The sequence below is a fragment of the Acanthaster planci genome, linkage group LG05, assembly GCF_054643075.1.
Source record: "Acanthaster planci isolate LZ-2023a linkage group LG05, COTS_SCS, whole genome shotgun sequence".
In the NCBI taxonomy this organism is placed as follows: Eukaryota; Metazoa; Echinodermata; class Asteroidea; order Valvatida; family Acanthasteridae; genus Acanthaster; species Acanthaster planci.
The window spans coordinates 22,417,215-22,438,678 of NC_141781.1; the positions used below are offsets into that span (position 1 = coordinate 22,417,215).

Consider the following 21,464-nt stretch of genomic DNA (forward strand, 5'->3'; position numbering starts at 1 on the left):
ATGTAGGGTTTTCTGTGATAATTATATTTAAGTGCGCCACGGTTGGGAAGTGGGAACACACAACTCAACCGAAGTTGCGCTCAAGTTCTGACTGGCCTAGCTCTGCTCGTTTAATTTCGGACTAAGTTTCATGACACTGAAATTGTTCACAAAGGTTCAACAACCTGTATTATGACAGGCAATTAACTGATTGAATTTGAAGTTTTTCAACAAAGAGTTTTGGTAACTGCATGCGCCAAGTCGAGGGAAACATCAAAGTGCACGCCACTTCAAACTCAATATTGATAACAATTAAAAATTGCTGAATATTTTGATTTTGGTATACCTTTCACGTTTTCATGAACTTATGATCATAGCCTTTTTTATATTTTGCCAGTCTATGGACTTGATCTCCTTTATCTTGCCAAAAGTTTGTATTTTTTGACATTTTCGTTTTCAGTAGGGGGGGCTGTTGACTACCCATTAGCTGCTTCCACAGGCTTTCAGCCGCAGCACGTCAAGTAACTACGTAGAGCACATATAGTACATGTACATGCGGCATGGACTAGTGCAGAACTATTTATAGAGGGCGCTACAATAAAATGCGATACTGAGGAGTACACTTCAGTTATGCAAATAATTAATTCTACGATGACATCCGTGAGTTTCAAACAGCCTTATCTGAGGATTTTTATGAAAATCCTCAGTGACAGGACTTGCCGAAAATATGCAAATAAAATATTTAGTATTCTTATACAATTGAACTTCCTTGAAATCGCAAGTAGTCGTGGCCGAGCGGTTAAGGCGATAGACTAGAAATCTATTGGGGTCTCCCCGCGCAGGTTCGAATCCTGCCGACTACGATATTTTTTTAAAATTCATTTAATATTTATATTAGTCCTTCTTTGTGAATATCCCCATTTTTTTTTAAATTCAGAAGTTTTATTTTCACGATTGCTTTTTTAAATTGCTTGCCGTGATTTACACGTCGGGCATCATTATTGTCTTTGCAATCATTATATGGTTAGTAATGGTTTTACAAGAAAATTTGTATGCAAAAACCAATTATATGAAACCAGTACTTAAATAAGTAGCTGTAGGATTTACATACTGGAGAAAACACAACAGAAAATTACAAACAATTTATTTCAAGTGCATATACAGTGCTTTTATGCGCAGGGATGATGCAATAGTCAGTTATTGATTTCCTACCAATCGTGCGGATCACATCACATTCCTCACTGTACGTATACATTTAATTGAACATCCTAGCCACACACACGTGTACATGTACTGTACATCTTCAGGGTGTACGTGTATACGTACATGTACGTTTTTTAATAATATGCCATGTTCAGCAGAGCAGCGGTACTTCTGACTACAAAACGAGGCGTGGTTTGGAACAGCTTGCTCACGAAATACCTCTCTTCCGGAAAAATGGCTGGACTAGGTAAGAATCTGTTAACATCTTGTGAATGCTACAGTAACACTTAGATGAATATATGGGGTGATTACCCTGCGCCGAAGAAGATCTTAAGGCCCGAAACAACTAAACACTCATCATGCTCACATTCATAATCATAGGTTTCCTTCATGTTGCAGCCTAAACACGCGGAGGACAGACCTTGACTATCGTCTTGCAGCTCTTGGTGGCTTCTAAGTTCTAACATTAATCATTGGTGGTTTCAATTCTTTTTATCTTGATGTTGATACCACCAGTTACAGTATTTAGTAAGGTACTGTTGATTAAATTTAGGACCTCCTTCCTGTTCAGAACAAAAACGTAAAAAAACCTAGCCCAAGGACATGAAGGATTCAATGTACCGCTAACTAACTGGCTAAAATCTACCTCAGTTTGGATGCCAGTCATCCTTTCACCAGGCACTGTCCAACCTGGGCTAGCTAAAATAATACTCTGAGTCAAATATTAGAGAATTGCACATGTAGAACTAAAAACATTTGACAGCGCGGGCAGACATGACAGATTTAATTTTGTTGAAAGGGGGAAGAGTTTTGATGTAGGCCTATATCATGCCTATGTGGGAAAATATGTGACATTTGGAAACAAGATGACTAGTCGTCAGTCGTTCCTTGGAGCCTGTGCTCCTTCCATCATCGTTCATCCATTGGATTGGCTGATGATGAGGCCTATTACTAGGGTTAATAAACCTGTGACTTGTAGATAGAACCATTTGATTGTAAAGTCATAACAACGAACAGGAGAGAGCATTTTTTCTTGCATATTACTGCCAGTTTCAACAAATACATAGTGGATTTACAATTACCAAGGTTCTTAGTTGAACCTGCGTCTGTGGATTATTTCACAGCTGTCGTATGTAAAGGCTTAAAAGGTCTTGGCTATGTCAGATATGCGTTTCAAACAGTGTGGTATGAAGATAATATACAGTCATTTTTAAAGGCTGGGAAAATTTTATTTTATTTTAAAACTGCCTATTGTGCATTTCAACTTTGGCAGAGAAAATGAACTTCAGTCTTACTGCTTGTTACATCATAAAATTGTGCATCAGAGTTACCAACTATATAAGTAGAGGTCGCATGCCAAATGTCAACAGTTTTTTGTTGTTGTGAATTGATGGTATCCTCTTACAGTGAATACTCATAATTTGTGGATTGAATTTGTTATTGATTTTGGTTGACAGGAGCAAAGATGGAGCGATTGTACATCTCTGAAAAAGGAGATGATGACACTGGAGATGGTACAGAGCAAAAACCGCTCAAGACGCTCCTTAAGGTGAGAGCTCATCTTGTGACATAAATGGGTTTTATTTCTGACCTCATCAATTGGACTCAGTTTGACTTTCTGCCAAATGAGCTTCACATTCTCTTTAAGCAAGTGCTCCCAAGACATTGAAAATGATGAAAGTAACAAAGAACAGCATCGATTTTGAAGGTTGATTAAGGGTCATTGCTACGCTGTGGCCACACATTCCTCTCATACCAAAATTCCATGGAGAAAAAAAGGTTGCATCCTGACTCCACTTCAGCAGTTGTGTACAAAGACTACGGGGAGTGAAGAGAATTTTCTAAGTATTTCCCAACAACATCGGTAAATGTTTCTCAGTCCAGAATTTGTGTCTTTCCAGCATTTCTGTAATGACTGACTTTTATTGAGATGATATATGATGAGAAAAGTGGAGTCAGGATGCAACATTTTAGCCTCCATGTATTTGTGCTCATTCCAATGAAAAGAAGTCATGTGATTTGTGCTAATTTGCAGCCAATAATTCGAAACAATGTCATCCAGACTTCCCGCAAGGACCTATTAGGATTAGAGCTTCTGTAGCACATGTACATTGGATGGGTACTTGCGTCATGACTGATAGCTGGCCCAAACCTTTTCCACATTAATGCATGCATGTATTGTTTTACCAGTTGACATGTTTTGTGAACAAGCTTGTGTAGGAAACCCTTGTTGCTAGGGGAGTATCCTTTGCCGCACTTCACCTGAAGAAAAAGTGTTGACATTTTTGGTTGAACTTTCTTGCAAGACATGTGATTTGTGTCATATATTTTGTGTTTCCTACATTGTAGGCTATGCATATTTCTGGTGGTGAACCCTTCCCACAATTCCTGAGTGATGCTAAGGATAAAGACAAGGTGAGGTCAAAGGTCACAGCCACCTTTCAAGTAAGGCCCATGTCCAAATGAACTGGCTACGGCTGACAGTAATACACATGGCTATGGGAAATAGTTGCAGCCGCTAGCTAACGGTTTCCCACAGGAGCATGTGTGATTCTTAGCCATAGCTGCACCATGTGGATGCCACTGAATTAGTTGCAGATATAATGTGGGCCAAGTGAGCATTGTGAGAAATGCACAGCCAAGTATTTTGTCACCAGTGACACCATCAATCTTAACCTTCTCACACCCTTTCAAAATCCACCGGGAGGTTTTGGGGGATGTCAGGGAACAAAGAATACACCATTAGATTCCATCAGTGGTTTCCAGAGGAATATTTTAAAGGAATTGGAGAGCCATTGGGACAGTGTGCCGTGGAAGTTTGGATCAAGAATGATTAGGGAAATTATTCTTGTTTCATTGTCACAACTTCACTCCAGCAATGGGAAGAGGTATCCCAAGCTCAGCGGAAAAAAGCCTTCAAAGTTTTTCAGCGGGACCAGAAGAAGAATGAGGAGAAGGAGAGGAGAGAGGTAAAGTGATTAGACTCAAATGGGATTCTAACCTGACACGCCTGAGAAGACTGTCATGAGGCTCAACTGACCGTATTATCCGGCAACATTGCATTGCTGTTTGTACTTTATACATGCCAAGAGTTATTTGTCAAAACCATGAAACCTGTGTGTGGTCAGTGGTCAGGTATCCTACCTGATGTCGATACTCATAGTTACTGCCAGATTCAAACTTGCCATCTGTAGCATGTAACAATGGTCCACCCGACTAGACTAGAATCAGAAATTGTATTCATGTATTTTCCGTGAGCTGTTAACTTTTATGATGAGTTTGACCAATAAGGCTATTTATTTTGTATGGTTCTTTTGCAGGCAGAGGACAGGGAGAGGAGAGAGAAGAACCTTGAAGAAGCTAAAAAGATCACTATCTCAGAGGATCCCAGTCTGCCTGCGGCCAAGAGGGTAGGTTTCCATGGCAACAGATACCATCTGTTCTGCTTGGATGAAATAAGAAATAATCAGCCCCTACGTGAGCTTCCCCCCAAATGTTATCTCACAGAATGATCCATATGCAGCCAAGGTCACCTTTTTGTTTGTTTGAGTTTTGTTTTCTCGTTTGAGAAATTTTACTGGGCCAGTGATGGTGAAGTTTCATCTCGAATGATTACAGATTTTGATCAAAGATGGTACCACTAACCGTGACCAGCGGGTTAAAGTACAAGGCTGGGTGCATCGCCTACGCAGGCAAGGTGAGGGACGGATCCAAGCTTTTCACAGGTCTTTGTTGGAATGCTACATGGAGCCTAGTTTATTGCCGGCTGAAATAGATTGTTTAGGATTTAGCATCTTGCCCAAACCAATCCACATTATGAGCGTTGAGGGTAACAAGTTTTGGACATACAACCTGACTTACGTTTTACTCACATCGACAGGTTTTGATGCATGAAATATTGTGAAAGTGTATTCTTATCTTTGGTTTTGTTTTTCCTTCCAAAGGCAAGAATCTAATGTTTATTGTGTTGAGGGATGGAACCAGCTTTCTCCAGTGTGTTCTGAATGACAAACTGGTATGCTGCAGTTGTTTATATCTTTGGACATAACGTCTCAAAAGTGTTTGGAAGATTTGTTTAAAAGCATGAATAACCTGTTAAAGTTTGTGAAGGAGAAAATTTAATTGATTGTGACGTTTGTAAGTAAACAGTATTGTCTAAATCAAAGTATTACTTGAAGCCACATCTTTGCATTGAATATTGCTATCATCCCTTCACTGATTGGTAATACTTTCATCCTCTTTGTTGGACTTTCCTTTAGTCAACACTTTCCCGTTAAGGTCATTGAAGTTGTGTATTTTTACCAGTACGTAACCTTTTCTTATCTTGAACAGTGTCAGACGTACAATGCTCTCATCTTGTCAACGGAGAGTACCGTAGCACTTTATGGAGTCATCAAAGTTCTACCTGAAGGCAAGACTGTGAGTTTTTATTGGCTGTTCTCTTTCCATCAATGCCAGAGGTTTCATTTATTATCATGTGCGGGCTGGTGTTTTTTTTACACCCTCCTCTGGAGATGAAACAGCATTATTTGTTTGCTGTTCTCATTCCAGCAACCTTTAGGAGATCATAGACTATTATGTGATGTCTCAAAATTGCTTAATATGTCTCCTGGTGGGGATAGAATAGCCTGCTGGAATTTGCAGCTGTTCTCATTCCAACAGGCACCAAGAGGCCTCAAGTCTTTAAATGATTGGAATATTTCTCTTGTTGGGGATACAATAGCCTTATGATGTTTGCTGCTCTCATTCCAACAGGCACCAGGAGGCCATGAATTATCCTGTGACTACTGGGAGTTGATTGGTGCAGCACCAGCAGGTGGGGCAGATAATCTCGTCAACGAGGTAAACACTCTCAAAGTTTATGCTCAATCTCATTTAAACTTAGTATATGACAAAAGCAGTCAACTAGGACGCATTCTTTTGGTGAATATTCAAACCACCAATATGCAATGTACTTGTGAAGTGTGGAGAGTGGCTGTCAAATAGGAGTGACATCAACTGACCAAGCAATTGTTTGTGTGTAGGAATCCCACATTGATGTTCAGTTGGACCAGCGGCACATGATGATGAGAGGAGACACGGTAAGTGATATAGTGACACACAGAGTAATAGACCCCCACACATACCCCAAGGAAAGGGGTATTTATATAAGGCCATACCAACTGTCTCTCAGGTTTATGTTTTTTGTACACCACAAGTTTACATTGTTCAAGAAAACAACAGTCTGTCTTTTGTTAGTTTATCATGTTAACTGTTACATGGTCTTTCTCTGAATATTTAAAGTGTGTGCATAACTTTGCATAATTTTAAATACTAAGCAACATGAGTCTGAATAATTTCTTACACAGCTGTCCAAGATAATGAAAGTCAGGTCCACTGTCTCACAATGGTAAGTGAAATTTATGCAAAATTCATGAATTCGAACTCATCGTAAGATATCGTATAAGACAGTTTTTCAGAATAACTTGTATAATGTTAAAGGGTTTTTCTGGGACATTGCAGCCTTGAATGCTTGGCCATATATTACCGATGTATTTTTTGTGAATACTAAATTAACCATTATTTTTGCATTCTCTGTTTGCCAGTTTCCGGGACCATTATTTTAGCCATGGGTACCACGAGGTAAGCAAACCTGTAACATCATCGAATAACAGACTGACTAGGTCAAAAAGAGCAGAAAAACGGACCTGAAAAGGAGATGACTCACCTGTCTGAACTTTTGAAGTCAATATGCCCTTCTGAGTATCTTCAGAAAAGTTTTAAAGAATGTCATTCCAGTTTTGTCATCACCAAACTGAACATGAAAATGTCTCTCACAAAAATATTTTGAATCGAAGGATTTTCATGTCATTGAGTTATGGAAACAGTTTGATAAAGCCTTAGTATGTTGGCCATTAATCTCTGTCTAGAAGTGAACCAAAGTTGTCAAAGTTAGCCTGTTCAGTGTAGCAAGATCCAACGGGTCAATTACCCCAAGACCAGACAGACACAGTGTCCCTGGCCAATCAGCCAACACTGGATCCAAGAATGATACTGTCCAATGCGACTAACTCTCTGTGCCTCCAGCGTTGGTTTGTGACATGACCACTGTTGGCTTATTTGGTTTCCACTGCTTTGTACACCTGATGTACATTGTTTCTAAAGGCAAGATTAGATAAAACGACAAATTACGTCTCTCCTAGGTTTGCCCGCCCACCATGGTACAAACCCAAGTAGAGGGCGGTTCTACCCTCTTCAAGTTTGACTTCTTTGGTGAACAGGTGAGTCAGGTCATTACCCACTTCACACTCAGCAAGGCTCTAAGAGTAAGCCAGATTTCTTGGGTTCCTTTGGCCCTCATGACACCACCTTCACTTCACTGACATCGTCTTGCGGAATATTCCTGTATCCTCCAAGATCCTTCACTGTGCAGGAAACCAATGACACATTTGTTCTTTAACCCTCGAAACCCATGTACGTGCTAGTGGCTGGGATCTCAATCCAACCAAATCCTCCAAAAAGCTTCAAATGAAGTTTCATTTACCCAGTAATTACCCAAATCCCCTCTGATGTACTTACAGACTGCTTTCCCATCTCATGTTGACATCTTCTCTGTCACTTGATCCCACCTTCAAGCCCATTCACGTCCAATTCCAATTAATCATCTTCTATCCAGGCCTACCTGACTCAGTCTTCTCAGCTCTATTTGGAGACTGCTCTCCCGTCGCTTGGTGATGTCTTCTGCATTTCTCAGTCGTATCGTGCTGAGTTGTCGCGCACCAGGCGTCATCTAGCAGAGTGAGGTTTCTTCTCCCTGATATATTCATTCTTTTTTATAATGTAAACCAGGTCCCGAAAAAAAAAAGATCTGAAACATAGTTGCAAGAATTTCTCTTGAGTAAATTTTGGAAGAATGCCAAGTAAAGGTATATTTGTTTGTGAATAGATCAAAAATGAGTGGCAGGTTTGCACTGCCTTGTTTTGAAAGGGCTTGAGGTCTCTCATGAAGTGCTTAGAAGAAAATGCTATAGAGATGATGTTTCACTTTGATAAAATGTACCTCATTGAAGGTTATGTATGTCCCCTTATTGGGGTGCAGGAGCTGTTCATAACATTAGATTTGTATAGACTTGGCTGAGTCCTTTATCCCCCAATGATTGTATACCCACATTAAGGCATAGGGCAAATTCAACGCCTTTGACCATCTGATTTTGTTTACTCTCCCGATGCAGGTATACCCACATTGAGGCAGAATGCCCATTTATCTCCTTTGATGACTTACTGAACAGAGTAGAGGACTTGATCTGTGATACTGTAGAGAGAGCACTGGCATCTCCCATTGGACCTCTCATCATGGAATTCAACCCGGTCAGTTAGAACCCCCCTCCCCTCAGAATAGACTCATCCAGCCACCACTCTTTGAAGACATTATCAAGATATTACTTTCTTTGTATTTTGGTCACATGTGTTCTTTAATTGTGGGTACGAGCATTGAGGCAACTGGCCAACTCCAGTTGAGGAGAGGAGACTTTGAAATCCTCCAAGTCACTAAAAGCAACTCCTTTTACCCCTGTGCATAACTAGGACTTCAAGCCTCCAAAGCGTCCATTCAGGCGTATGGATTACAGTGAAGCCATCACATACCTCAAGGAACATGACATCAGAAAGGATGATGGCACCTTGTATGAATTTGGAGAGGTAATCTTTGACCTTTGAACTAACATCCATTACCTGTAAAACGTACAGTGGTTTATGCAGACGAGAAGATAAAAATATGTCTTATAACTGCCTTGATGTGGTTTTGAAAACTCTGAAAATTCACACGTGCTTTTCCTGTATTATCAGTTGAAAGACCAATCCGAGATACCAATTCTACTGCAGAGGTGCCAGTATTGAACCTGTGACTTCCAAAACCAACATATCTTTAAGATAAATCACTTGTCAACTCTCTTGGGTGGGTTTAATTCTGTTTTGTTGAGTGTACTCTCTTAGCAACTCCCCTTTCCAGGAGTTCCGTCTTTGGATTAAAAAATGCCTGAGGTTGTTGCCTGTTGCTGTATGTCAGTACTGAATATTGGATGTTACTTTTAAGCAGTGAGATTTTATATCAGCACTTTGAAGTCCATGTTGCCTGAGACCACTCAAGACAAATTTCTCAAATGAGCTTGCTCAGATTGGCTAGCTGGTTCACATAAACCGGCAGGGACTGAAATAAACTTTCATTTCCCTCAAAGCTTTCTTTAGCTTGGCAAGAATTGCAGTGTTTTTCTGGCCTGTAGGAAAAAACTAAGTAGGAAATAAGTCAAATCCTGCCGTTTGATTTCTGTCATCGCCAGGACATTCCTGAAGCTCCAGAGAGGAAGATGACAGACCAGCTCAATGAGGTAAATGTCCAGATGGCTACTTCAAGTTTACATGCATCAGACGACCCAAGCCTGCTGCATGTTTCATGTGAATACAGAGCACATGTGACACACTGAAACTGAACTGGTAGCAATGAGTCAATATCACAAAGTGGCAGTTGGTAAAGAATCGTGTCAGAGAAGGTCATGGTTATGGATCAATTGACATGTATATTGGCCTTGCTTGGAAGCCATAGTTCTAAGATTCATCTCTGTTTTGCTGAGCTATATTTTCCAAAGCTCTTCACCTATTGCAGTTTGGTACACGACCTTCTAGACGACTTTTATCTTAATTAATTTGACCTTTATTATTGCAGCCTATCTTACTTTGCCGATTTCCAGCTGAGATCAAGTCCTTCTACATGCAGCGATGCCCTGAGGATCGTAGGTTGACCGAGTCGGCAAGTACCTGTCTTTATCTATTGTTCCTCACTTATCAACCCAATCTAATACCTAGTGCTCTGCCTGTTGGGCTGGTTGCATGTTGGTCAGTCTGTCTGTCTAATCTGTTGGGTCACATTGCTTCATGGCATCCCCTGCAGGTTGATGTGCTGATGCCCAATGTGGGTGAGATTGTAGGAGGCTCCATGAGGATATGGGACTACGAAGAGCTGTTGGCTGCTTACAAGTCTGCTGGCATTGACCCCACACCTTACTATTGGTACACCGACCAGGTAACAATGACTTCCAATGAGTTGTACATGATCTTGGCAAGCCTCTCGTACAAGCTTTTTTGTACACTGCTTTCTGGAAATGGTGCTGTATTCATGACTTGGAATTAACATAGGAATTTAGAGAAACTGGCCGTGAAAAAAAATGACTGCAGTTGACATCAGTTGTACTGACAACCCAATGTTGAAGTTACTTGCCCACTTAATATCCATTAGAATTGTCATCATTGTGCAATGTCATCTAAAAACATAGGTCTGACATCTAACAAACATCTATATATTTTATATTCATGTTTGCCCTCATAATGCATTCTATTACTTTTTAAGAGTTGTGGGTTTACTTGAAAGTAAGTCAACTTCTGATGTTCATTCCAATCCATTATGAATAATCATTCCTTTAACCAGAGGAAGTATGGTACCTGCCCCCACGGTGGGTACGGTCTGGGCTTGGAACGATTCCTGACGTGGATCCTGAACCGTCAACACATCAGGGACGTCTGCTTCTACCCTCGCTTTATAGAACGATGCACGCCATAAACTAAACTCACATGGCCTTCAATTCCTGAAGCTAGGTATTGCTGGTATGTGTCGGTAAAATCATTAAAAGTTGACAAGGGCGGAGCAAGGATGATCCAAAGGGGGGGGCATTTATCCCCCTCTCAGTTAAACAGAGAAATTAAGATCTTGGTTCCAATTTGCAGAGTTTGTTCTCACAGATTGAAATGAATTCATCTTATTTTAATCATGTCACCGTCTGAACAAATTGTTGCCAGTTTTTTCCACAGTATGAATTTGCTAATGGTTTGCATACTTGCTTATTTCAATAGTTTAATACTTCGGTGTTTCGACAATTTTTTCCTCTTGGTTTAAGCTAACATTTACCGTGCTTACTGGTTTCCTCAAAATTAATAGAGGCAATGTTTGTACAAACTGCCTGTAACGCTGCGCTATGAAATTACACCGGACTTTTAGTCATGTGTAGAGGGTTTAACACTGTGACTGGATGCGTAATCTTTTCAAAAATAGTGAGTTATAATTAGGTCCTGATGTAATCAGAAACATAGTCACCAAAAATGATCATCATACATTGGACATCCTGCCCCCCCCAGGTCATAGCCTAACTCCCCCCTTGCAATTCTTGTGGTAGTAGATTTTTCTTCAAGAATTTCAAATGTTGACTTGTGTGTCACAGTATTTCTTTTTTCTTGGAGCAAGGACCATCGGAAAAGGTGCTTCCTTGATGGTTAACAAAGAAATCGAGCTAGCAAAATCAGAAACAAAATAGTCTTGACCTCATTCAAGCCAGTTTGCCAGTTTCACGGTGTAACATGCTAGTGTCTATTGCTCTTCTCTTGTGAAGTTTGTGCATGCTTTACTGTGTTTCATTGCTTCAGTCTCAGCGCAATGCTCAGACTCCAAATAGCACAGACCCTTTGTGTTTGGGAGCACTGTGGCATTGGTTCCAGATCTTAAACACTCTACAATTGAACCACAGTCTCCAAATAGCTCAGGACAAGTATTGATCATGGATATGCAAATTTCGTTTAAGTTTCAGGGATTCACTTGGTCAAGATAAAGCTCTTTTTTTTCCTTGTTTTTCAATATTTATTTTCTATTGTCTGTGTTGGCTTTTTCTCAATTTCATTTCGTCTTTGAACTCCATAAAAAAGTCTCATTTTGATATTTGACTTTGTATGGCAGTTTTGTCCTTGGACTCTTTGGATTAACAAATCTGGAAACATTTTTGTACACTTTTTTCCCATATTCTGTATGAGATTTTTATTTTAAATCTGTAATATTGAAAACTAGATATCAAATTTTTGTCACATCAATTTTAAGTTATGGACAAACAATTTAAAAACTGGGAAAATGCTCAGATTTTACTTATTTGTAAAGTGCATCTCTGAAGAGCTAGGATTTATCCTAAACATGAAGATCAGTGATCTAAAAATGGTCTTGAGCTTGAAATGTAGGTGTTATATAAATTAGATAATAACTCTATCTCAACAGACTTGCCATGCTTTGCAAAAGGCCTAAGAAGTGGTTATATTTTTAAAGATCCTTATCTGAATGAATGTTAACAATGAATTGGGTAATGCTTGGTCACTTTCGTTTTTTTCTTTGATTAAAAGAAATGTTGGTTCACAGGTTGTGAAGCATGTAGATTCAATAAAATAATTCGCAAAGTGCATCTACTTAAAACCTTTAGAACCCTGTAACATGTTTGGAATTTTCCGGTGAGTCAGATGTAATTTTTGGTTTGACCTCAGTGATGAGATGAAAACATTGGAGAAAACCAAAATGGGCAAGGCGTTGTCTGGAAGCAGCTTTATTTGTTCTTACGCGAGTACAGAACTAATCAATGCAAGGCCAAAGCTTTCCCTACTATTTCGACATTAGTGATCAGTTAAGAAGGCGCTATTGAACATTAGTAATGAATGATAGATGGCACAGAGGGCGCTATTAAATATTTTCGGGCCTTTTCAAAAAGTAGGTAATATGGAGGGCGCTCTAATAAAACGAAGTTGAAAAAAATCCTCGCAGACAAGGTCTTAATTGGTTTAAATTGTTGGACTGGAGAGGGCGCTGTCAATAGTAGTTGTAGTCTTGTTTCCAGTCCCTACATTATTGGAACAGGAACAACGCTATTGAATCAATAGAGGGCGCTGTCATGTTTATCAACAGGGGGCGCTATTTATTGGATCAGTAGAGGGCGCTGTTCATTTTGTCTATAGAGGGCGGTGTTTATTGGGCTCAACTACATGTGTGTTCAAACATCAGCAGTGAATGATACAGCGGGATCTAGTGAAAGGTATTTTTCTTATAATTGAAGCATTATTCCGATATTGATTCAGTACATTTGTGAAAGTGTTTTGCCAGCAATTTGTAAATGGTTTTGCCTGAACTGGAGAAGTTGTGGTTGTATCAGAGTTGTTGACTCGAGTTATAGTAATAGTATTCCTCTTTTACGATTTTGGACGGGATCGTCATACTCCTTCCTCCATGGTCATACTATCTCTCCATGCACGTTCATTTAGTAAGATTTACACGGCTCTCAAAAATTCCAATGACAAAAATACCTCTATCACCACCTACTGTACTGGCTTCCATAAATGCCAACATCAGACTGTTCGGGCTTCAATGCTATTTCTGACTTCAAAATCTGACCGTTTTTGCTCGACACACGCACAATACTTTTCGCCGCCTGCTCCTTTCAAATGTGTTTAGCAAGATTTAGGTGCAACAATAACTCTATGGGTGAAACATGGTCCTCCCAGAAACACGCATAAGTGGCCTATACGTGGTCTGGGCACAAGACTTGTTGATCGTGAATTTGTGATGGTTGGGAGTGCTGCCAATGACTGTTTCCTCTATGGGCAAACATGGTCCTCTAAGGAAACTGCAGGAGAGGCCCAAATGTAGTCGAGGCACCAGACCTATTGACTAGGAAACAGTTGTTCGTAGCACTCCCAGCCGTCAAAATCAACAAGTCTTGTGCCCAGACCACGTATAGGCCACTCATGCGTGTTTCTTGGAGGACCATGTTTCACTCATAGAGTTATTGTTGCATCTAAATCTTGCTAAACACATTGGAAAGGAGCAGGCAGGGAACAGTTAAAGTACTGTTCGTGTGTCGAGTGAAAACGGTCAGATTTTGACAGTTTTTGAAGTAAGAAATAGCATTGAAGCCCCAACCGTTTGACAGTAGGTGGTGATAAAGGTATTTTGGGTGAGTCTTTGGAATTTTTGAGAACTGTGTTAATCTTAGTAAATGAACATGCATGGAGCATTAGTATGACGATCCCGTCCAAAATCATAAAAGAAGAATACTAACATTCCACTTAGTAGAGCTAATACGCCTTCATTTTTCATCGTTTTTGGTTATGATGTAACAACCAACATTATGATTAGAGTCAGTGGTTGGACATGTGAGTAGCCCTAGACATGCCAGACTGAGCTGTTTCTCACCAACCTGGACAAGTTAGGGGAACCCTGGCGGTCATCCAGTATGCCAACAAACCATAACATTGAATGGTCAACACAACCGAGCTGTTTCTTACTAGTCTGGACAAGTTAGGGGAACCCTGGCGGTCATCCAGTAAGCCAACAAACCATTACAATAAATGGTCAACACAACCGAGCTGTTTCTTACTAGTCTGGACAAGTTAGGGGAACCCTGGCGGTCATCCAGCAAGCCAACAAATCATAACATTGAATGGTCAACACAACCGAGCTGTTTCTTACTAGTCTGGACAAGTTAGGGGAACCCTGGCGGTCATCCAGTAAGACAACAAACCATTACAATGAATGGTCAACACAACCGAGCTGTTTCTTACTAGTCTGGACAAGTTAGGGGAACCCTGGCGGTCATCCAGTAAGACAACAAACCGTTACAATGAATGGTCAACACAACCGAGCTGTTTCTTACTAGTCTGGACAAGTTAGGGGAACCCTGGCGGTCATCCAGCAAGCCAACAAATCATAGCATTGAATGGTCAAAACAACAAGCTGTTTCTAATCAACTTTTGCAAGCCGATGGAACCCTGACTGACAGCCATCAGGCATGTCCGGTAAGCCAATTTGCTTGCCATCTCAGTTGGGGGGGGGGGGCGGGGGAGTGAATTGCATGAGATTCACCTGGTGGTATTCATTTCATTCATTGTCATTCTCTTTTAGAAGTATCTCGGAAAGATATGATAAATTCATCACAACTAGATCTCTCTCAATAGATGTTATTTTGTAGGAAAACAGCATCTGCATATACAACGCCAGCAGGTGCATGTGGTTTGCAAAATGATTGAAAATAGCATTCCTGCTGATGCAAACATCTCCGAAATATGGCACAACATGATGAGTAGGGCTAGGAATATATGTATTCGATTGATTGTCAAATATTTGAATATTATTTTTTGAATTTGAATAGTAAAATGCAAAATTCATGAAAAGGAAGGAAACATTTTCTTTTTTTTAATGAGAAAATTGCACTATGGAGGCTTGTTTCAAGCAGATTGAAATGAAAAGCATCAGAAATCTTAAAACGATCTGAGAAGTGAATTATTCAAACAATTTAAAAGGAATAAAATTTTTCAACAGGGCAAGAAGTTTTGTTCATCTCATAAATCTTGCTAAATCATGGCTGGAGATACTGCTAGATGTGAGAAGCTATTACATTGATCATAACGTACAATTGTGTGTGTTGTTGCCACTGATTTTGTATATGGTTTGTTCATCAACAATCTGCCGGTTGGTATGATATCAAAGGTCAAATATTTGAATTGTGAATTATTTGAATTGACTCTGCCCTAGTGGGTGCATTCAATTAGCTTACACATTTAAGTCAAACTTTCACGAGAGCGTTCGTTTAGCCATCACGTGATGTTCGTGACTGCCCTGGTGTCAGCCACCACTACCCCAGCTGGCGAGCGGGCCTCTGGAGGCTGCCCGAGTGTCATGACATCACGGATGGACTGTTCATGCATGGCCATGCAGGTACATGATGGAATGTGGCGGGGACTTGACCTTTTCCCCAGAATGCCTTGGCGAATACGCTGCAGCGTGCGATAACCCTCATTTCGAGGCTTCCCTTGCATGTAACACTGGTGTATTCAGGGAAGCTAATCGAACGCACCCATTGATAGGCATCACAAAAAATAAACTAAATGATGATGCATGTGGCAATCTTTAGGAAGTGACATCATTTGAGAGAGAGACCTATAACAGCATGATCTGCTAACAACACCAAGTTATTTCCTTGAAGGCAGAAAGTGTGGTCAGTGAATTTACTGAAAATAGGTGTTTCAGACTTACCATGTTGATATTTTTATTTATTAAACAAAAATTAATTGTGGCTTATTTGTCTCTTTTAAAATAGAGTAATAGTGACAGATGACAACATTCTTTGTTGCCATGGAGACAGCTGTGCTTCCAGAGGTTTTCAAGCAAGAAGTTAGTCTTCAGAAAAAGAAGTAAGCTTATGATAAATTCTCCTTCATCTCCTTGCGATGTCTTAAATTACATTTACAGTACAAATTTGTTTTGAAAAAATTTTGCTTTGTATTTCTAGACGTTTAAGCATTTTGATTCAAGTTTCATAACAAAGACAGGGACATCAATTTGTTGCCTCTTCAATTTCGCAGTGTGATTTGAATTGAACTGAAGAGTTAGATTTCTGTGTGAGTTCTGATGAACTAGGATATTGTCCATTCCTGTTTTTTTAATTCTCAAAACTTGAATTCAGGAGGTTGGCTCCAAATCTCCAGAAAAAAACTTGGTCTCCTCAATTTCTCTCTAGACATTCCTGAATACAGCTATTTTGTCATTTTGCAAAATTTCTGGACAAATTTTTCAGTATAAATAGCAGCAAAAAAGCAAATCTACAGCCGTCCTCTTTTTTGGCAAGTTCCCACAATAGTTTAACCACAAATGGTCAAGGAAAAAACCTTAGTTTGGAAAGGGAACAAAATGTTTCCGTAACATGTTTGAAGAACAGAATTTCAAATGTAAAGGTTTCTGTTGAATTTTTAAATTTGGAACATTCTCCTTAAGATTTCATTAATTTCAACAGAGTAAATCCGTCTGTATTATACAGGAATCCTTACTAGAATCATGGATTAGTGTGTGATGTTTAGTACACATTTAAATAAAGTGGATGCTGGCATAAGGTGGGTACCCCAATAAAGCCAGCTGATTTACTGTATTCTTGCATTTCCATATTGTCACCTCCCATTCTAATTCCTTGTTTTGCACAGGAATCATATTTTTGGTTGTTTGCTATCAACCATAAATTCCATATATAACCTACAGTGGCAGTCAGACGTCACGTGACAAGGTAAAAACTAGTCTCCTTGATTAATTTTGTATGATGTACCTGTTTTTTTTAATGGTTGGAATGATTTGGTCTCCTTCATAGCTTCCAAACGGTCCACCCACTTCCCCCAAAACTTCCTAAGCTTACAAATTCACTTCCCTAATTTATTTTGTTCAAAGTTTAATATCGGGAAATGTTTTATAAATGGATTTTGTAAAATAGTGTCTTTTTTGTTTATCTTTGTCCTCAAAGCACTGCACAGTCTGTCATTTGATTATACCAATTCATTAACGTGATGAAGACTCAACTTTCTCGTTCAAAATTTATCTCAGGTAACTTTTTATTTCAGAATTTTCCTTATGATGTCACAAATCAAAAGCAGATAAAAAAATCTTTGGCACTTGATGAGACTTTTTCATTCCTCAAACATTAGGAATGGCTTTCTGCAAATCTGAATGTAATGCAAAGGTTTTTCATGAAGAAAAAATAGTTCTTGGTGAATTTGTCTTATCTACGGAGTTATAACATAATTATCGACAGGAAATTGGTAGCCACAAACTTACTTCTAGTTTCGTTATTTCACAAACTAACTTTTTGTGGGCACAAATTTGAAAATGAACAATTTTTTTCAAGTCATGCATTTTCTTAGAAGAACTTTCAGTTAACCACTTCCTGCCGGGGAAACCGGTTTTGAACAAAGAGCTGGTCTGTGTAACAAAAGACTGCACTCGGAACAAAGGACCTGCTTCTGAGAATTGCCATCATTTTTCGCCTTCCATTTTGCGAAGGTAATCCGGCACTGTTTTGAAACAGTATACCACTATTTTGAGCATAGCACGCCCACTGATTACATGTAGCACCATGGACAAAAGTGTTCGAGGGCCCCATTGATTCTGGGCTCTCTTTTACAGGGAGGCAGGCCTGGGCTGAATACTCGGGCGTCAAAAAAGGTTGCCTGATGGACGAGAGTAGCCACCAGAGAGTCGTTTGTGTGGGTGTAAACATCCAGTAAATAACACTTGAAGTTTTGAAGAATTTTGAAAATGGAAAATCTTGAAAAGGTCCCGCCACGACATCCCGCTCGAGAGAAATCCAACTGGCAGGTAGTGGTTAATGATGCTCTTTAGAAGTGGTCAACAAAATTTACTTAGAATTCCAGTTTCAAACTTTCTCTGGGTTGCCTAAGAACATCAGCGGACAAGTTCTTAATTTTTCTAAAGTAATGGCATCAAGAGGAGTTTCAGTTGAAGTTGTCAAACATGCGCATTGAAAAGTCTTCTTTGCATTTCGTGTATGATGGTCAACAGTAATTGAATACAACTTTCAATACGGTATACATAAGAATCAAACATTAACAATTGATTGCAACAACCATTGGAAGTAAATCTGATAGAAAACTGAGATGACAAGAAATTTCAAGCCAGCTATTACAGAGATCAGAAAATGTAGTTCATAAGACACTGTAAAAATCATTATTTCCATGTACATATAGTGGGAAATCTATGATACAACCAAAGCGCATGATTCAACTATTAGTGTAAAATCAAGTCAGTTTTCAAGTTCAGAGTTTGGAGTGGAGTTGCAACATCACAGACTTCCAATTTGGGTATTGAAAGTAGATTTCTATGTAGAGTTCCTGGCTCAACCATTGTTTATCAGAAGGACTTAAGAAAGCAACTAACATAATTGGCTTCCTCAATCTCTAAGATATCTTATTTCAATGTTTTGTAGGGCACAATTTTAGGTCCTACAAACTCCTTGTTTGGTTGTATCATCAAAATAGCAGAGTAAAGTGTTCATCTTTCAACTTGTTTTTGTGTCTTCGTTTCCTTTGTCAGGTTGCAGCTTGAACCAAGCTGTCCACGTCCATCGTTTCCTAAGTGTGTACAAACACAAGATATCTCCAGCAGCTTCGTACATCACAAGATATCTCCAGCAGCTTCGTACATCACAAGATATCTCCAGCAGCTTCGTACATCACAAGATATCTCCAGCAGCTTCGTACATCACAAGATATCTCCAGCAGCTTCGTACATCACAAGATATCTCCAGCAGCTTCGTACATCACAAGATATCTCCAGCAGCTTCGTACATCAGGAGCAGACGGGGACCCTGAGTGTAGACAAAACAAAATCAGACCGATTAACTCACTAATCTGCTGACTAAGTTTAAATTTCCATGGGTCAAAGATAAGGCAACTCCAGCCATGTTTGAGAGCTGAAGGCTGAATTAGATTTTAAAAGATTTTTTACATTTAAGAGTGAAGCTATGAGATTGTCATTGCTTTGGATAATATGGAGAAATGTGTAGAAATAGAGGTCAGGTTCCAGATATTTCTTTTGACATTATTGACTTCAGGCTCAACAAGTATGGGGCTGGTTGTATCATGCACCAGTCTATTTTTTGTATTGTGTCAATATTTGCTTTATCTTTTGGGACTCGTACTAAGTACTCCCAGAACTATAATGTTGTGAGTGGTCATTGGTATAAATAGAATAAGGCCAATCATAGCACGGTTTTCATTTGCAGCTGAAAGGAAAACAAGAAAAAGATATGATCCATACTGTGATTGGTCAAGCTGTCATGCTGTTGACGACAGTGAGAGATTACACATGCTGCTGATCTTCCCTAGAGTGGACAGGCCAAATACTCATGGATTTCACCATTTTAATGAGATATAAAGTGGATAAACCTACCCCGCAGACATGTGACGTAACCAAGAAATGATGCACGAAATCTTATTGCAACTGCAGAGTAAGCTGGCATAATTGAACAGCCAGAACTTTGGTATAGGGAGTTGGGGAAGAGTTCCATCTACCGATGCCAGTAAAAACACGTTCAGAAAAGTTCACTTTAGGAGGGAAAATACCAAGTCATTTCCTGAGAAAGCACTTAAAATTTTTCAGACGAGTCTCATGGGTTTGTGGACAGGTTGTCAAGTGGCGTCCATATATGGAACTCTTTCCGAGAGTTGTAAGCTAAGCTAAGCTATCTTACAGTTACAGTTCTGGAAGGACAAAGTGTGTAAAATTTCAAATATTGGACTTCTGTAGTTGGTGTCTAGTAAAGACAGGAGTGGCTTAGAGATCATGCACACGTTCAGGGAAGGAAAACTTTGAACGAACTCTTTTCTGATTACCGACATGGGGAACATATCCCATGAAGTTTCCACATACTACCTTGAACGCTTCTTGCAGTGTGGAAATAACATTTTTGTGAAGCAAGTTTTTTTTAATCAAATGCATGTCAAGGAAAAAAATAATATACTGAAATATCACTAGGCTTGTGTCTAAACTTGACAGTGGAGAACATGTGTGAAATAAAAAATCGGAAAACTGACTTAATGGATTTTCGTTGTCTAGCATATTGTTAGTGTTGATCATTGGCATATTTTGGTAAAGGGAATTAGAGTTTTGTCAGAAGTCTCACCTACTTTTGAACTTCACATCTAGAAAATGTCTTTCGAGGGGGGATGCTGGCAAAGGGCACTTAACACAATCTGTAAATCATGGAGGTAGGAAAAGATCCAAATATGCAGCAGAAAAAAATGGAAATAAATAGCAAAATTGGAACAATCACATTACGGTGAAGGTTGCAATAGTTCATAGAAGTAGAAGGGAAATTTCTGATCGATAACAAACACAAAAGAAGCATTTCCTTACCTGGATTTTGATGCATTGCTGAAGTATTCAGCAGGGCTTGGTGTCGAGAGTGTGAGGTTTAACGTCAGGTGCATGCACTGTACATTAAACTTACAGATGAGAAAATTCACGTGCGAATCAGCTGAGTATCCACCGATAAATGACAGGAATAAGGAGGGCGATGACCCTAGTAGACCACGTGTTGCCAGGGAACCAATAGAAAGAGAGGAAGGGGTGTGGCGCAAGAAGAAATTGGGGGTTGGTACAGAACCTTCCGTAGGCTGCACGAGGAATAGGAGTCCGTGGTAGAGGCGAAAACAAGGCGTTTAATTCCTGGGCCTTGATTGCACACACGTAAACTGAATGGTACTTTGGCTGAGAAAGAGACTAATTCTTTTGTTGGATTCTTTTCTTTAGCCTCCCCTGAACAATAAAATGATTCGAGGCTTACGGAGGATTACACGCCGCTATCTTTCGTTACGCTTGAGTGAACAACAATGGGGAGAATTGAAGCAGAAAATCTCGAAAAACTCGCCTTTATAAGCATTTTAGGAAACAAAATGACATTTTTTGCAGAGGAAATTGCAAAACAAACCTATCTATAGTTTTAAAATGCCAAAATTCGCCCGAATTAAGAAGTTGGCTTTTCAGGACTGGCCGGTTCTAAGCTAAAACTTTCTCACACCTACCGTTGGTGGCGCCATAACATGGAAAGTCCACGGTGCGGTTGATTTACACAGTGCGTGCGGACCTCCGATATGGGCCTTTCTCTAGCATAGCG

At 39.7% G+C, this 21,464-nt stretch overlaps 1 protein-coding gene, 1 long non-coding RNA gene and 1 other non-coding gene across 6 annotated transcripts; 2 read left to right on the top strand and 1 right to left on the bottom strand.

The window, feature by feature from the left end:
• Positions 1 to 760: 760 nt before the first annotated feature.
• On the top strand, positions 761 to 842 carry Trnas-aga (transfer RNA serine (anticodon AGA)). Its single transcript has one exon. It is a non-coding gene; the product is annotated as a tRNA-Ser (tRNA).
• Positions 843 to 1,293: 451 nt separating this feature from the next.
• Positions 1,294 to 20,381, top strand: nars1 (asparaginyl-tRNA synthetase 1). Of its 4 annotated transcripts, none has more exons than XM_087136565.1 (25): positions 1,294 to 1,429; positions 2,640 to 2,731; positions 3,532 to 3,597; positions 4,059 to 4,151; positions 4,503 to 4,592; positions 4,801 to 4,879; positions 5,127 to 5,197; positions 5,515 to 5,601; positions 5,938 to 6,024; positions 6,207 to 6,263; positions 6,531 to 6,571; positions 6,768 to 6,804; positions 7,365 to 7,442; positions 7,838 to 7,959; positions 8,394 to 8,529; positions 8,746 to 8,859; positions 9,498 to 9,545; positions 9,881 to 9,964; positions 10,106 to 10,237; positions 10,640 to 13,046; positions 14,147 to 14,805; positions 15,601 to 15,724; positions 16,107 to 16,200; positions 16,984 to 17,063; positions 18,881 to 20,381. In XM_087136565.1, the coding sequence occupies exons 1-20, from the start codon at positions 1,330 to 1,332 to the stop codon at positions 10,769 to 10,771; spliced, it is 1,746 nt and encodes a 581-aa protein (XP_086992691.1). In that variant the 5' UTR covers positions 1,294 to 1,329; the 3' UTR covers positions 10,772 to 13,046; positions 14,147 to 14,805; positions 15,601 to 15,724; positions 16,107 to 16,200; positions 16,984 to 17,063; positions 18,881 to 20,381. The 4 variants fall into 4 exon arrangements, with proteins under 4 accessions (XP_086992691.1, XP_086992693.1, XP_086992690.1 ...); XM_087136567.1 differs by lacking the exon at positions 15,601 to 15,724 and adding an exon at positions 17,954 to 18,145; XM_087136564.1 differs by lacking the exon at positions 15,601 to 15,724.
• LOC147799250 (uncharacterized) lies at positions 17,351 to 21,369 on the bottom strand. The gene is made up of 2 exons (XR_015425181.1): positions 20,705 to 21,369; positions 17,351 to 19,154 (listed from the first exon to the last, which is right to left on the bottom strand). It is a non-coding gene; the product is annotated as an uncharacterized LOC147799250 (long non-coding RNA).
• Between the last annotated feature and the right edge of the window lie 95 nt (positions 21,370 to 21,464).